The sequence below is a fragment of the Centroberyx affinis genome, unplaced genomic scaffold, assembly GCF_046629955.1.
Source record: "Centroberyx affinis isolate AG114_WGS23_722 - 3 ecotype Tasmania unplaced genomic scaffold, CSIRO-AGI_Caff_v1 ptg001495l_1, whole genome shotgun sequence".
NCBI lineage: Eukaryota > Metazoa > Chordata > Actinopteri > Beryciformes > Berycidae > Centroberyx > Centroberyx affinis.
In genome coordinates, this window is record NW_027279960.1 from 125,924 (window position 1) to 142,297 (window position 16,374).

A 16,374-nucleotide genomic window follows, 5' to 3' on the forward strand; every position below is an offset into this window, starting at 1 on the left:
TGTTCTTATTTTCTAAGATGTTGATGCACGCTTATGACTTATTTGTTTACTCGCTTCACATATCAGAAACTAGGCTGGCATTCCGCAGCCACATGACACAATTGTATGCATGATTGAGCAAATCACTTACTCAACCGAGCTTATCCGTCCAGATGAGTCTGCCTCTTGTCTGCCTGCAAATGTTGCAGAGGAGAGAGGGCGGAAATCAATGCTGAACTTCAAACGCAGTGTCTCGGATCAGATGGAAATCCCTCGATGTTCGACACGGTGCATACTGTAGTGTTTTGAAGATGAGAAGTTCTATGTTCGTATATATGCAAAATCTGTAAAGTTTTCTTGGTTTTTTTTTTTTTTCTCTCCATCACACCCCCAGAACACATTATTTGAGCCTACACTTGGGTCGGCATTCAAAGCGAGCCTCCAGTACGTAGGTAGGTACTTTATTAATCCCAGCAGCAATAGCAATACACAGAATTGAATCACATAAGAAAATAAAATTCTAATTAAAATATGCACATATATACTGTATATGTACACAATATACACATGTGGAAATATCATCCTACTCAAACAACTCCAACCGCAGACCCAGTGTTTGTCTTCAGAGACGTAATCAGCGGTGACACAGGAACCTCCTGGGCGTTTGAGACGCTGGCCCTCCGGTTCTTAATAGGGTTAAATTACAGACATGCAGAGTGAGGTTAGGGCCTAAAAAACTGACTACTCCCCTATGACAAACTCCTCAGCCTCCTCAAAATGAAAAACCCATTAAACACCCGCAACGCCTCGTCGCCTCTCAACAGCACTCCGCGGTCCAAGGCATGAAAGCGGGGGAGATAAAACGGAAACGTTAAATAGGAAAACATCAGAAAGTTTTCTCCCATCCCCCCGCCCCTCCCTCTCCCTCTCCCTCCCCATCAAAGTGTATGAGAGAGGGAGCGAGATGCGAGGAGATGACGGACCACCGTGAGAGAGCGAGCGATGGGGGTGGCTCACAATTTGTTTTCTCTTTTTGTTTCCTGTTTTTTTTTTTCCCATCTCGCCGTCTCAGGCGGTTTTTTGATGAACAATAAGGAGAGCTCCAGAGGGATGAAGATATTTTCATTTTCGGCTTTTGCCTCATAAACAGACAACGTAGTTTGAAATGATGAATATATAGCCAGTAGCTTTAATATCTTCAATACTCGCCACGAATGTGGCAGAGAACATAATGGTGTATTAGATAATGATACAAAATGGGGAAAAAGACTGTGAGCACTATAGTCCTACGTTTTGTATTGTATTGGCAATGTCTTACTACAGGCCCAGGTAATTTGGAGCAGTGCTTAATGCAGGACTAACAACAAGGCTGCTCTTTTATGGCTTTGTAGTTTAGAGGCACTGAAGAGTGGTTGATATATGAAACTGCTTGTCAAATAGCTGGGCTTCCTAATCCTGGCTTGATATGGCCAGGAGGATGATATGGATGAAGAACCAGGTTTAAGATACATCATTAAACCCAGACTGCTCTTTTCTAGCCACAGTGTAAAGAAAGCTGTCTTGATACCTTGAGACCAGGTTTTAATCCCAAATTCAGCAGTTCCACCTGGGTCAGAAAGCTTATGTAGACCCAATGGCCTCCAGTGTTGAGGCTAAAACAATACCCAACCAAACCAAGACCTGTGACTGCTCTCATCTAGACTTAATTAGCCAAGAACGCTGGCTAGCTAGCTGGTTTGTTGGCTGGTTAGCTAGCCTGTCAGCTAACATTACAACTCACTATCCAGGTAGTGTATATCAAGCCAAACAGTCGGCAAGCCAGGATAGCACCAAGTCTGGTTGGCTGGCATATCTAGTAGCTGGCTTGGGGCTAGCTATCCTGGCTTGCCGACTGTTTGGCTTGATAGCTAGCTGACCGGTGGAGCTGATGTGGCTGGCTAACCGGCACTGGCTAGCTGCAGTGGAAGGGATGTCTGGCTTGCTGGTGTACTGGCTAGATGACTATCTGCCTGGCTGTGTTTTGGCAGGTTGGCCTCCTGAGTCACTGGCAGGTTATACAGGCTAGTTGTCTGGATTTACTGGCTGTCTACAGTGGCTGAAAAAACAACAGGACTGACTCACTGGCTGCGATAAACTGGCCCTGTGCTGTAGTCCTGTTTAGCCCTGCTGATAGGAAACTGGCCCCTTAATCACTGCCTCCATATTACATGAACAGGCCCGGTCTGACCAGCCCGCACCCAGACGGCCTCGCCTTCATTCTAGCCTTTAAGATCCTCAGCTATCCATGTCTTCAAGTCTGCCTGTTTTCACTGTGTTTTACAGCTGGCAGTGTATCTCATGAATGTATCTCATGTATCTCCTTGGGCTGGATCATGATACATTTGGATTGCTGTTGGTTTTCTCTTTTTTTCCCGCCCAGTTCTTGTAAAAGTAAACTTTTTTTTGGAGATGCACATATCTGCACAACACTTCCAGTGTGCAAGTGCTGCTTCCAAATCTGAAAATATGTGGTTCATGTAAATGATATATGGCCACACTGGATACAGACTGAAATGGTGGATGGTATGAAAGCGCCCCGTGTCGTGTTTCTGTAGACAACAGTGAGATAAGTAACAATAGTAAAAAAAAAAAAATAGTAAATGAAACTGCCATATCACCTAGCTCTTTCATTGTCAAGTTCTGTGAAACTAAAAAAAAAAACCAGACATTATTTATTCATGTGAGAGTGTTCCTGTGAGAGCAGAACAACAAAGCAACACAGGCAGACAACACGTCCATAGGAAAAACATTTTATTGAAAAACATTTTCAGTTCGTAACAGACTGGTGGAATGTGTGTCATTTTTCCTCACTTTTCATTTGTTTTAAATTTTTGAATGTTGAAACCGTTTTTCACGGCCTGGCCATCTCATACTGCAAGGGGGGGGGGGGGGGGGGGGGGGGAGAGAGGGGCAACAGCCACCCGGTAACCATGACAGACTAAAGAAAACCAGGGGTAGACGAACAAACAATGCAATTATAATACTGTGTTACTTACAAACTGGACTGAAATCAAATCATAAACAGAACAAAAAAGAAAAAAAAAACTAATTCAATAAATATTTATGGTACACACTTATGGCACAAATATGCAGCAGTCGGTTTGGCAACTTTTCTCTCATTTTTTTTAAAACCAAATTACCATGGAAACAGTGCAAAAGGGGAGGGAGTGGGAGGACACGGGCTTTCCAACGAGCGCTAGCTAAAATACATAGCAAAAAATTCAAATTTTATACAAAACATCTTACTTTAAGAGTTTATAAAAAAATGTTTTTATTGGGTTCTGGTCAATATTTACACAAGCTATTTACCAAAAAAGTAGTATGCTCTGTTTTACTGAAGTGTATTCCATTTTTTCTGTACTTTTTTTCCATTTACTTTCCTAAAAAGGTGAATAAGGCTATCGTAACAACCCAGGATCCATATACAATACAAACATTAATGTATTTACAGTTTCTTACCTACAGAAGTACGGTGCAAAATTACTGAGTCAAGTGACCAAGGGCTGACCATACGAGCAAGGCATTTTACAGTAGCCTGAGGTGCTTCTCCTAGCCTGAACGCCAACACTCCCACAACATCGCTGTGGCATGTCATGAGCGGCTGAGCGAATCAAACCAAGTCGGTGCTGGGAGAGCGTTAGTCAACTGACGGCTAGGAGAAGGACGTCAGATTCAAAGAAACTAATAAGATTGTCATATTCTGCCGCAGTCAGACAGCAACTAAACAGCCATTTGTTTGTGGTGTATGTTTTTTTTTTCACCTTTTCTTAAATACCTGTCCAGGTGTGATACATTTTTTAATGGTTTCATTTTTCACAGTTTACCTTTGTACTACGGCACATAGTCAAAACAGAAAAGGTTAAAATAATACTACAAATGAAAAAAAAAAGAAAGAAACTAACAGCAGGCTCGTGTGACGTACTTTGCTAGTTTTGTGTCATTTTGTTTGTTGTTACATCTTTCAGTGGTTAAGAACACTTTCCATAGGTGTTTTTTTTTTTTCTCAGAATTGATTAAAAAAATAAATAAAAATTGCATATTTGCAGATTTTGTAGCCTCTTTGAGGCACAAACCTCAGATCATACAAGGCTTGGCTTTTCGGTGAAATTTGATGTTCTTCATGAACGAATGACAATGTTAATGACGGGCTGATATACAGTATGTTTGGGGTTTGGCCTAAGTCACAATCGAGTCATAATGTCCCTAAGCCAAAGATAACAATGAGTGTGAGTTAACTGAAGTTACTGTCTACCACGATATAGACTTGCTCAAGAGGAGGTACATACACACGCACACACACACACACACACTCACACACACACACACGCGTACACACGCACTGAGAAAACATGGAGGGTGTTTATGAGGAGAATCGGGGGCACTGGGTGTTCGTGGGAATCGTCCTTTGGGAGATGCTACAGTGAGTGAGTGTGGGAGACACAGCTACTCTGCCCTTGTGTACACCCATGTGAGCTATTTCGGGTCAGATAAGTCTTCTCCCTTCAGGCCGGGGTCCGGCTGCCCCCCCTAGTCCCCTTCCCAGGACCTAGCCCTGTGTCTCTGGAAGAGGCAGCCGCCTGGGCGAGCGCTCGTGAAAATATGGGACTCAATGGGTCAAGAGATATCAAATAATCAAAAACCTAGCTTGCATAATGTGCACTTATACCATAATATATTAACGTTACTTCTTCTTCTTCTCCATACCGCCTGACAACACCTGTGCTCTATGTGTCTATCATAAATAAATTCTGCTTTTTCATTGTTGTATTTTTTTTTTTTACTTTTTCATCTTTTTAATGTCCTTTTTTAAATGTACATCTATTTTGTAAAAAAAAAAAAAAAAAAAAAGGAAATCAAAAACTCACAATATGGAAATGCTAATGAAAATCGAGAAACAGTGACAATGTAAGTAGATGTCCCTGTGCTTTTTGAACATGAATAGGAGAGCACCGGTCACTCTGATTTGGGCCCTTGGGGCACCCTTACTCATCCTCGGACCCCTAGGGGTAAACATTACAGTACCTGGAGCAGCTTCAGCCGCCGGCTGCGCTAACCTCAACTAGACCTGGGGCCTCTTCTTCACTTGATGCAAAAACGGCAGTAAGGCGAGTTGGATTTCTTATTGCCCTAACACTTTCCCATTTTGAAAAAGGCCAGTTTCTGAAAAGTTCAGGCTAGCTCTCGCTACTAAAGATGAACCTTTAACTGTCCCTGACTGGCGGGATGCAGCTGCTCTCCTATCTCTAGCTATCACTGTCTCTGTCTCTGTGTCTCTCTGTGGACAGGCGTGGAGGGTGGAGGTACCAAAAAGGGTTAAAAGTGCTGCTCTATGTATATGAAAAGTCCTCCACCCTTCCCAGAAGCCACCTGGGCAGACCTGAGTCCACAGAGGGCCGACGATGTGCGCCCTGTCCCCCCCTGGCGAGAGGGCGCTAAATAAAAAATCCTCCCTCCTTCCTCCTCAGGCTCTCGCCGCTCCTAGCCAGCGGGCCGCAATGTGTGGGTCACTTGTGTTTGAACGTCAACGTACGATATGAGTTCTGATAACAACACGTCACTAAAGGAAAACAAAACCTCTATCTGCACTTGAACTATACCAGGGTATGAAAACCAGATATGACCAAAAAAAAAAAAATAAGAATAGTAAATGCTGACGATACAAAAAAACGGGAATCTTTCTTTTTTTTCTCCTCAAAACCTTCAAGTAACATCTGAAAGAATTGTTCCGCTAAAAACATAAAAATGCAATCTGGGATATGAGGAGAGGTGGTGTTGTCCGTGCTAGGACCCAGACAGTTCACAATGACTGATAAGAGAGTGTGTCTGTGTGAGTGTGTGTGTGTGTGTATGTGTGTGTGTGTGTGTGACGGTGAGCGTGTGGGTGACAGGGTGAGTGGGTGATCTCCGTGAGTCAGTCGGGGAAAGTCCCAGAGAGAGGAATCGCTGGGAATCCCTCTCCTTTTTCCGCTTCCGGCTGGTAAATCCACAGAGTCTCTCTCTGGCTAGCGAGCGATTTGTGACGCGAGTTCATTGGTCGGCCCGTATCCTCCTTTTATACCTCTCCTCCTCCTCCTCTCTCTCTTTTTTTGTTTTTTTTTTGGTCTCTTTCCCCTCTCTTTTGCCAAGCAGTAGTCTCTCTTAAGGTGAGGCCCCCAAAAAAAAAAAAAAACTCCTTCCTCCTCCTCTCATCCTCTCGTCATCTCACGCTCCGGGAAACCTTTGCGCATCCGTACATCCGTCTGTCCTTCCCATCCGAGTAAAAAAAAAAAACAAAACAAAAAAAAACACACACACGCTGGCACATCTGTCCCGTCTTTCTGACTCCCACAACACAAAGCACAACACGCAGCTCAGTTCCCGGTCGTAGTGCACGGAAAACAAAACGGGGAGCGACATCGGCGGGGGGGGTGGGCGGGGGGGCCGGGGGGGTGGGGGGGAGAAGAGATTGTCCTCCTCGATTCTTCCCTTAAAAGCCCCGGAGAGCAGCAGCAGCAGCAGCAGCAGTGGCGGGGCGGCGGCCTGCTCCCCCGTCCCGTCCCGTTCCGCCAACAACCTTGTTACTAAGAACAAACCAGCACGACGAAAGCATCAAAAAAAAAAAAAAAAAAAAGAGGAAAGGTAGCAACAACAAAACATCAGAGGAGAAGGAGGAGGAGGAGGAGGGTTGACAGAGATTGAGAGAGAGAGAGAGAGAGAGAGAGAGAGAGAGAAAGAGTGTTCGCGGGTGTGCCGGCTGCGCCAGACAAAAAAAAAAAAAAAAAAACCCCGCTCTGCCAGGTGGTGTTTTTGGGGGGTGGGGGGTGGGGGGGGGGTTGGGGTTGGGGGTTCGATCCCCATCCCCGTGTGTGTGTGTGTGTGTGTCTCTCGCTTCAAAAAGCCCCCCCACAAAAAAAAAAAAAAAAGCTTCAGACTTTGTAGTAGATGTTGGCCGGGCTCTGCGGCGGCATCTCCTGCACGATGTAGACCGGGTGGCCGTAGTCGCCGCTCACCTTCTCGTAGTGCGGGCAGAAGACGCTGTCGGCAGTCCTGAGCGGGATGATGATGTCGCTGGGCTCCGAGCCGTTGTTGTTGCCGCCGCCGCCGCCGCTCCGCTTGGGCGTGGCCAGCGTGCTGAGCGACAGCGTGGCGGCGTGCTGCGGCGAGTGCTTGCGGTGCCGCCGCCGGTACTTGAGCAGCAGCAGCACCAGCATGATGATGATGATGATGAAGATGACGCTGCCCGAGGCGATGCCGGCGAACAGGGCCACCTCGGAGCCGATGACGCTGGACGACTTCCCGCCGCCGGCGCCGGCGCCCTCGCCTTCCCGGGGCGAGACGCCTTGGGGGGGGAGAGAGAGAGAGAGAGAGTTAAAGGACTGAGATGTCAAATGAGCAGGGGGTCTTAGAGGTTTTGGGAGTTAAAGGAGGAAGTAGAGGGTGGGGCTGGGCGATATGGTTGAAATCAATATCATGATAATCATAAGGATTTTTCTCGATATCAATATACAGTACTGTGCAAAAGTCTTAGGCACCCTAGATTTTTTATATACATTTCTTAGAAGTCTTAGATGTTTATTTGTTTTCTGCATTAGTGTGTCAGTAGACTGCTGTTTATTGTAAATTTTTGATATTCAGAAACTTTTCATTTCATTAGTTTCTTTGCTTTATGGATTTCTTTGCCATATGCCTAAGACTTTTGCACAGTACTGTATATCACGATATGGTTCATGTATGCAAAATCACATTAAATAATCAAATGAATGTTCATCTCATTGAACCGAATGGTAATGTTAGGTGTGATGTCAAACAAAACAGAAATATTCAAATAATATTCCTACCATACCTCATTTTATGAGAGTTTTTAAGTAAAATTTGCTTGTCATCATCAATTCAGACAGCAGAAATGTGTGTCACGATATCAAAATATCTTCATATCATCACGATATGATTCCACTGAAAGACGATAAACGGAAATATCGAATTATCGCCCAGCCCTAGCAGAGGGTCCTCCTTTCAATTTTATCACAGTGATTATTTCTTTTTTTCAGTCACTTCCTGCTTTTCCCTTTCACTCTCCACAATCTTTTCATCTGGTCACGGTGCAGGCAGGTGTGAGGCAGGCGGGCCGGGAGCACAATGGCTGAGGAGTGCGGCCTGCCTCTAGAAGGCTTTTTGTATAAAGGTCACATTCGATCGGTGGCTATTCAAATTCAGCTGGTGGTGGCTGCAACCTTGAAACTAGGGCGAGCGCGGCCTGATACAAGATACAAAGGCTGGGGTAGATACGGGCAAATGGCACTTAGATAAATTGCATTTTGAAAGACACAAAAAAGGAACTTCATTTTCTAACTAACAGCACCGGGGGAAAGAAAAAAAATAAGAAAAGAGATACTCGATGTCATCGTGACACATCAATTATGAAAGCCAAGCTGTGCTCTGACTCCCAGCGATGGACGCTCTGGTCCACGTCCAACACTCAAGGGCGGGTCTGTTCCTGTTCTCCCCCAGGATACGAGCTTGTTCCCTGGGCAGGCGGATTACTGTGTCTCCCCTGTCTGGCGCTGTTCCCCCCCGAGGGCCTAAAACTGCTTTTTTTTTTGCCTGTGGTGGTGGTGGTGGTGGTGGTGGGGGGGGGGGGGAAGCGGAGATGGGATGGCAGTGAGCCCAAAGCAAGGACCCTTCCGTTGTTTTACAAGGGGATTATGCTGCCTCAGACACTCTGCCCATAGCACTCTGACGCCCATATGCTCCTGCGCTCTCTGGGCCGGGGAATGGAGGGATGAGACGTTAAAAAAAAAAAAAAAAAAAAAAACAGGGGAAAACTGGGGAGAGCAAGATGCTGATGTCGACAGATCCCGGTGCCAGCGTGGATTTAACGGGCGGGGCGGCAGATAGGCGACGCCGCGCCCTCCCCGAATCAGGACAGAGAGCGCGAGGACCGGAGGACTGTTTATGTAGGTCAGCTTGTTTTTTGTTCTTGGGCCTTTCCTCTTTTCATTTTTTTTCTGAACACGCAGCTCATTGCGGAAATTGCCGGCCTGATCTTTTTTTTTTTTTTTTTTTTTTTTTGTCCTTGGAAGATTTTTTAACTGCAATATAATACCAGAGATAAGAACACTCTGCACGAATATGTGTGTGTGTGTGTTTTCGTGTGCAGAAACAAGTGTGTGTCTGTGCTAGGAGTGCACGGTCGTTAAAGATGGTAGACAGCGATCGGATCATTTTCCTGAAAATGTCACTTTCGGGGGCCGGGGCGAGGCTGGAATGGGGGCCGGGGCGGGGATACCTTATAAGTCCTTGAGAAGCCGGAGATGCCTATCAGTTTTATGGGCAACATTCAATTACCGCCTGATGAATCGCTGACCTTTCTCTCCTGCACTTTCACACACACACACACACACACACACACACTTAGCGCTATCCTCTTAGCGCTATCTGCTCTTAGCTGGCCTAACTGGTCGCGGTCCCAAAATGCCACATTGTTTCGATAAATCCTCCTCTCAATTACCGCTTTCCCGGGATTTAAGCCGCAAAAAAGGCGCTCTCACCTGGCTTCTCCAGCACTTCGTTATTTGGTTTGTAGGAGTCCTTGCCGTCCGGGTGCTTGGGAGGGTAGGGTAGTCTGGTGGGGTTGTCTTTGGGTGAAATAGGGTCAGAGGGATCTGGAAAACACAGATAAGAAACACGGGAATTAATGGAGGATTGATTTTTTTTTTTTTCCACAGTTGTTCAACCTGCCATTAATGAATTCACACCATCTGAAAAAAGGCGTTTCCTCCAAGGTTCTTTGAGGAATAAATTGCACTTTAGGAGCTATTTTGAAACTTGAAAACTCACTTGAACCTCTAAATGCTTCCTCACTACTATTTAAAAACTCATTATGAGTTCCACAAAGCACCTTGCGATTCCTCACAGTGAAGTTTTTCTTCACTATTTCTGCAATTCAACCGATTCCATATAAGAGCAAATTGTTTTTTTTTGTAGAGCCACATATGGCTCTTCATGTTCTGGATGGTACTGTAATGTTCCATAAAGGATAGCTAATGGCTGCTTTTGGTTCTGTAATGGATCCATATGGTTCCAATGGTGCTAAAATGGCTCTCAATATATCTGGGGTAGTGCTAAAGTTGAGCAGACCCAAAATAGCCACACTGAATGGCGGTGTAATTGTCTGAGCATCTGCTGTCACTAGTCTCAGTTTGAACTCTATGCACCGTGGAGTCTCAACCACACCGTCTGAATAGAAGACTTCAGCGACTATCAGTTCAAGTCCATTGGATTGTAAGATAGAGGACGGCAGCGCCAAATGGGAGAAAAGTTTTCCAGGTACTGCTGAAAGGTCTGTGGGTAAGGTTAAGCACCTACTCTCAACACTAGAACGGATTTCCGTTGCTATTAAGCAGATTTTTTGAGCACTAGAACTAATTTTCAGTCCTGTTCGGCACCTATTCTTTCCTCTCTCAGAGTGCAGCGGCTCTGATTAATTCCCTGACCTTCAGCGGTTCTCAGTGGCGCTGAGGCTGGTGTTGACGAGAGGGGCGACCTCGGGAAATTACCGCGTTGGGTGGCGGCCGCGCGGCTGATTTATGAATAATCATTGCCATTAATTAAGAACGAGGGCCGGGTGCCGCCGCCGCCTCATAGAGGACAGCTGTGCTCTGTGCGCGCGTGTGTGTGAGAGAAAGAGTGTGTTTCTGTGCGCGTGTGTGTGTGCCTTTGTACTTAGGAGGCATATGTAGAAAGCCCGCTTGGGGGCTGTGTGTGTGTGTGTGTGTGTGTGTGTGTGTGTGTATGTGCGTGACGCATGTGGTGATGTGCACGCAGGTGGATCATGATCTCCTGAGTTTGCATGTGTAGAGAGCCTTCTGGAGGAGGGAGTATCACACCAGATGCTTTCAGTGCATGTGTGCGTGCATGCGTGTGCAATTGTGTGTGTGTGTGTGTGTGTGTGTGTTCCAGGGCTTCCGCTAGATTACATCTCATGCCCCTCGCAGCCCCAGGTGTCATGGAGACGATGGAGCTGCATGCTGCACAGCCTCCTATGACCTTATTAGGGCATGTTCGGAGTCTCATACAATTTTGCACAATGCATGAAGCCTGCCCGCTCCCGCCTGCAGGCACTCACGACCGTAACGCAATAATACAATACTCACTTTGTCCCACTTTCATGATTATCTTCATGGACTTGGTCTTGCACACTCCCCCCTCCTGGTTGTCGATGCCCTCCATGGTGCCGTTAGACGTAGCTGCGGAACGACAAGAGAGAGAGAGAGCAAGAGAGAGTTAGAATCAGCTGTCACCGCGAACATATAGTGCAAAATACAACAGGGAAGACCATCTCAAGCCTATCTGGGAAAAGCAGCCAGTTACCGAAGACGACGGAGACACTGAAAAAGCGCCTCTCAGGGAAGGATGTGAGTCACCGCCCCTTAATAAAGTCACATTTCACCCCCTCATCACCTCGGTCGCTCTGCACCGGCGGAATATTTCACGTCCCCAAAGTCAATTAGCTTGAGTAATTGTGACTGTAATATCTCTAACTGGGCTGATGGGCCCTGTGAAGCAGGCAGTTAAGGGAGGTGAGGAGAGGAGAGAGGAGAGAGAGAGAGAGAGGGAGTGAAAGCGAGACAACGGATGGGAACAACGGCGGCCATCTTGGCAAGCCGCGGGAAAATTCTGCGGTGGCTTATTGTACATTAGCGCTAACGACACTCCGGAGAGTGGTAGCCGGTTATTAAAGAACACACTCTCGGATTTTAAAAGCACTCAAAACGCTCAGATCTAAAAACCCAAACCTGCTGCCGGGCTTAAAGACGGAGGAGAGATGTGCTGACAACATAAAAATTGGGACGACGTAAACAAGAGAGGATGAAAAACAGTAAAAAAAAGAAAAAAGTAAGAAAAAGAGAGGGCACTTTTCCAGGAGAGGCACAAGAAGGAGGCGAAACAGAGGGAACAGAGGGAGGTGATAAATACCTCAATGGCCCTTAGATAAAAAGAGCTTTAAGGAGCTAAAAAACTGTTTAAACACAGGAGAAAACAGAAGCGCACCGCTAAACACTGTGTTTAAAGGGAGCGGCAGCAGATGTTGGGGAGAGGGAGCCGGGTGGGAGGTGCGGGGCCGTCCCGCCTGCGACAGGGGGGGCAACAGAACGGGCCCCATAAACAGATGCTGCGAGGCCTTTTAAAATTAGAAAACGGAGAGATTATACATTTGATAAAAGAAACTTGTGTCAAAAAATGTGGCTGTAGATGTGGCCTGCACACACACACACACACACACAGGCTGGAGCTAGGCCTGCCATAGCACCATCAGCTGGCTGGTTTCAATCCCATCAGCCACTGCAGCTACAGCGTCTCTCTCTCTCTCTCTCTCTCTCTCTCTCTCCATGTTGGATCTCCCACTCATCACCAGTCAAGATTTTCTCTGCTTTTTGATCCGCCGGACACTGCGCTGCCCCCAGAAGGCGGAAGGGCAGAACTGCAGCTAGCTTGGGGAGGGAAGCGTGGAGAGGGGAGGGAGGGATGGATGGAGGGAGGGATGGAGGAGTGGATGGGGTGGAGGGGGGGCTTGTGGTCTATCAGGTCAGTAACACAGAGGCTAACGAGCTGCCAGGGCTTAGCGGCTTGGCTTCCCGCCAGCGCGCAGTGGCCCGCATTCACTCCAACTGCCCCCTCACTCCCTCCCCCTCCTCTTCTTCCTCTACCCCCCCACCGCACCCCCCCACCCCAGCCCCCTCCCTCCCTCGCCCCCTCGCTCTGACCGCCATCCGCAGGCGCCCGCTACCACCACCACCACCACCTCCACCCGACCACCTTTCCTAACCCTCGGCCCACACTTCTATCCCCTTCTCCCTCTTGCCTCTTGGACACGCTGCCCCCTCCACCCCCCCACCCCACCCGCCCCCTACCGCCGCACCCCCAAGCCCTTCTCATCAACTGGAAGGGAATTTAAAGGCAGGTGCTTCGGCGCAGTCCCTATGAAATTCACAAAAAAAATATAGCTTTGAAATATTAAGCTCTGCCTCTCGCTCTCTCTCTCTCTCCCTCTTATTCTTATTCCTTCGCTTCTTTCCTTCTCCCCCTCCCCCCCCCCCCCCCCCCCCCTCCCAGCTACCAATCATTTTGATCCGGATCCCCTTGCCTTCAATAAGATGGTGATGGGAGCGGACACAAAGAGCATGTTAACAAGGACTCCCTCCTTCCCTCCCTCCCTCCCTCCCTCCACCTCGCCTCCTCTCTCTGCTCCTGTCTCTCTCTCTCTCTCTCTCTCTAGCTGACCTATGGATTTCTAGTGGAGGCCCAAAAGCACATTACAGACAAAGCTCCTTAAAGGCTTGTGCTTCTGTGCCTATGTGTGTGTGTGTGTGTGTGTGTGTGTGTGTGTGAGGGTGTGTGTGTGTGTGTGTTCAATTCATAAACCTGTTAGCACAACGGACAGGGATTCTGCAATCCTGATGTACGGCAGGATGTCATTAACCGTCTTAACACTGTTTACTTGATTGTGTGATTAGCGTTGTTTGACGATTAATTGATGAGTGTGTGTGTGTGTGTGTGTGCAGTTGTGTATGTGTGTGTGTGTGTGTGTGTGAATGCATATGTGTGTGTGTGTGTGCATAACAGGTCAGGGTTCAGAGGTTGCGCAAGGCCAGTGAACTGAACAGAAGGTTTATGTAGGCCTCATCTGCCACTCATATCACTACCTCCATTCTTCTTGCCCTCCTTTCCTCCCTCCTCACATCCCTCCTTCCCTTTGCCCTATAAAACCCGTTTAACACATCAGCACCCGTCTCGAAAAAACACCAGAAACACCTCCTAAAAACATCCACTTTTTTTTTTTTTCCAAAACTCAGACTCACACTGCAACATTTCCCCCAACAAAAAGTCCCCCTCAAAAAAAAACAAAAAAAACACAAAGTCTTTATATGCGCAGCACTTTTAAACTTCTTCTTCCCCTTTAAAGGGTAAAACACACACACTCAGCTGCAGCCCAGGCAAGCCTGACTTGGATTTAAACAGAATGTGATTGTTGAATCGGCTAATGCCGGCTGAATGACTGGCCGGGGCGAGCCGGGCCAAAGCCGGGCTGACTGGCTGACAGACTAGCTGGCTACAGGCTGGAGCTAACCAGGAGAAGCTAATCCGTAATGCTGAGGGAACACGGTGGAGGGAGGATAGACTTGGCTCATACAAGGCCCCGCACAAATGGATTTACTCCCCAACTACCACTGGCTTTACAGCACCCAGATAAGACTCACAGGAAGGGAGAGAGAAAGAGAGAGAGAGAGAGAGAGAGAGAGAGGGAGAGAGAGGGAGAGGTGAGGAGGGTGCACATACATAGAAGGGAAAAACTGACGGGGGACGGAGAAAAAAGGGCGAGAGAGATTAACCCACCAATCTCAGAAAGAGAGAGAGAGAGAGAAAAAGAGAAGGGAGAGAGAGCACCGGTTCAGCTTCTGCCTGACCCCCCCCCCCCCCCCGACACCCAGAGAGAAACAATAAGTGAGAAATGAGAAAGAAAGACAGAGAAAGAAAGAAAGAGAGTGTGATTTTTTTTCTTTTTTCTTTTTTCTTCCCTCACAACACATTCACTCCACCAAACGTCACTGTGTCCATTTTCTCACAGCTTGCGCTCCGGCTGTATGGTTTAAGATGGGGGTTAGCTGTGACGGGACGGCCCACTGAGGCACTTGGGGGTTGAAAAAAGGCTTGCGACCGCAACGTTACCGCACACACACACACACACACACACGCAAAAACACACTCGGCAAAGGTGGGGGGGGAAAGAAAAATCACTCGCTGACTGTGACAAAGTGCCGCTTTAGAGCAAAGTGACAGCTCAAGTGGGTCTGTGAAAAATTTACATTTACACACACACACCTACACCCACAAGCATGCAACAACTACTCTAACACTTAGTCGCAAACAAATGGTAGAAGTGTGTCAGCAAAGTGTCCTCACTGAGTGTCAGTGTGTGTGTGTGTGTGTGTGTGAAAGCCACCTGTAAAATTAGCACGAGCATAAAACATCAAGACTTCATTCTCTCAAGCACGCGCCACTCCAATCTCCTTTCACCCCCCACCCAAACCCCCCCAACACACACACACACAGACACACACCCCCTCCCCATAGTCCTCCTCACCCTCCTTAACTTAATTTACTCCCGTTTATCAAATCAAGACGGTGGAAAATCACCCTCTGTTTAACGAAGACAGAGTGAGACAGAGTCAATTGTGAGCTCCAATCCAGAGAAAGAGTGTGAGCTCCTAACTCGATTTCCTGCTTTCTGCTAATGTAACTCCCCAGTAACAAGCCAACCTCCAGTACTACATGTAATTGAACTATTTGTTTCATTTAACATTTTGCTGTAGCTGGGTGTCTAGCTCAGATAAATTCAGATTGTGTTTGTGTTTTTAGTGGTTTATTGCATTTTTGTCATTTTCAGGTGTAGTCAACTATTATTAGCTACAAGAGAAATGAAGGGAATTGCAATTTTTCTTTCAGAATTGTTATACTATTGTTTGCAGTCATGTGATTCTGTATTATATGACACTACAGAGGTAAATATGAGTAATTCTACGTACTTTATCTAAGTAACTATAAGTTAACAAAACCTGTATTTGCTGTAGTTCAACTTCTTCCATTGTGAAGTTAACTGGTAGCTTGTAAAACTGCACTTTTCAGAGCAGCTTCCCCGACACTGCCAACCTCTGTGGGTATAATTAATACACAATGCACCGCCGAAAGACAATGCTGGGCCGCTCATAAATAGTGGAATAGAGCAAAGGCATGGCAACAAGGGAAGGGATGGAGGAGGAAAAGAGACTGAGGCGGCATCCCAGAAAGACAGAGAGGGAAAGAGAGAGAGACAGAACGAGAGAGTAAATCCCAGATAGGGCGAGATAATGAGCGAACGGACCGAATGAGGATGTGTCTCCGAAAAGACAGGGAGAGAGCAGGAGAGGAGAGAGAAGGAGAGGCGGCTATGATCTAAACGGCGAGCGTAATTGCCGTCTGTCGGTTTTGCCGCGCGAGCGTGAAGCCGCCGCCGCCGCCGCCGCCGCCGCCGTCGTCGTGGCGCCGGGGTCGCGGGCCGGTTAGCGGGGCCCTCGTCAGCGCCGTGCGTCCCTAATCGCCCGTGACAGAGAGGGGGTGGGCCCTCGCATTTAGTGACCCCGGCGACCCCCGGAAAGCTGGGTCACCCCAAATACCAAAGCCCCCGGAATAATCACTCCACTCCTCGTCTCCTGCTCTCTCTCTCTACTAGCAGACAAACACACACAAATCCATTATTTAAATCCACTAAATTAGAACTCAATTTCACTCAATTATTACAGAAGTTGGAAAGTGGTTTAAGGACAAAAAAGCAGTGGCGAC

General features: G+C 47.3%; 1 protein-coding gene across 4 annotated transcripts in view; it reads right to left on the minus strand.

The window, feature by feature from the left end:
• Positions 1 to 6,923: 6,923 nt before the first annotated feature.
• Positions 6,924 to 16,374, minus strand: part of efnb2a (ephrin-B2a) — a 28,237-nt gene continuing 18,786 nt past the window's right edge. Inside the window, exons 3-5 of one of the 4 annotated variants that reach the window (XM_071527165.1) lie at positions 11,151 to 11,243; positions 9,546 to 9,659; positions 6,924 to 7,318 (exon numbers count right to left, since the gene is read on the minus strand). In XM_071527165.1, the coding sequence (XP_071383266.1) occupies positions 6,924 to 7,318; positions 9,546 to 9,659; positions 11,151 to 11,243 (602 nt within the window). Of the gene's footprint in view, positions 7,337 to 9,545; positions 9,660 to 11,141; positions 11,244 to 16,374 lie in introns of all 4 variants that reach the window. The other 3 variants (XM_071527163.1, XM_071527164.1, XM_071527166.1) reach the window with 3 other exon arrangements.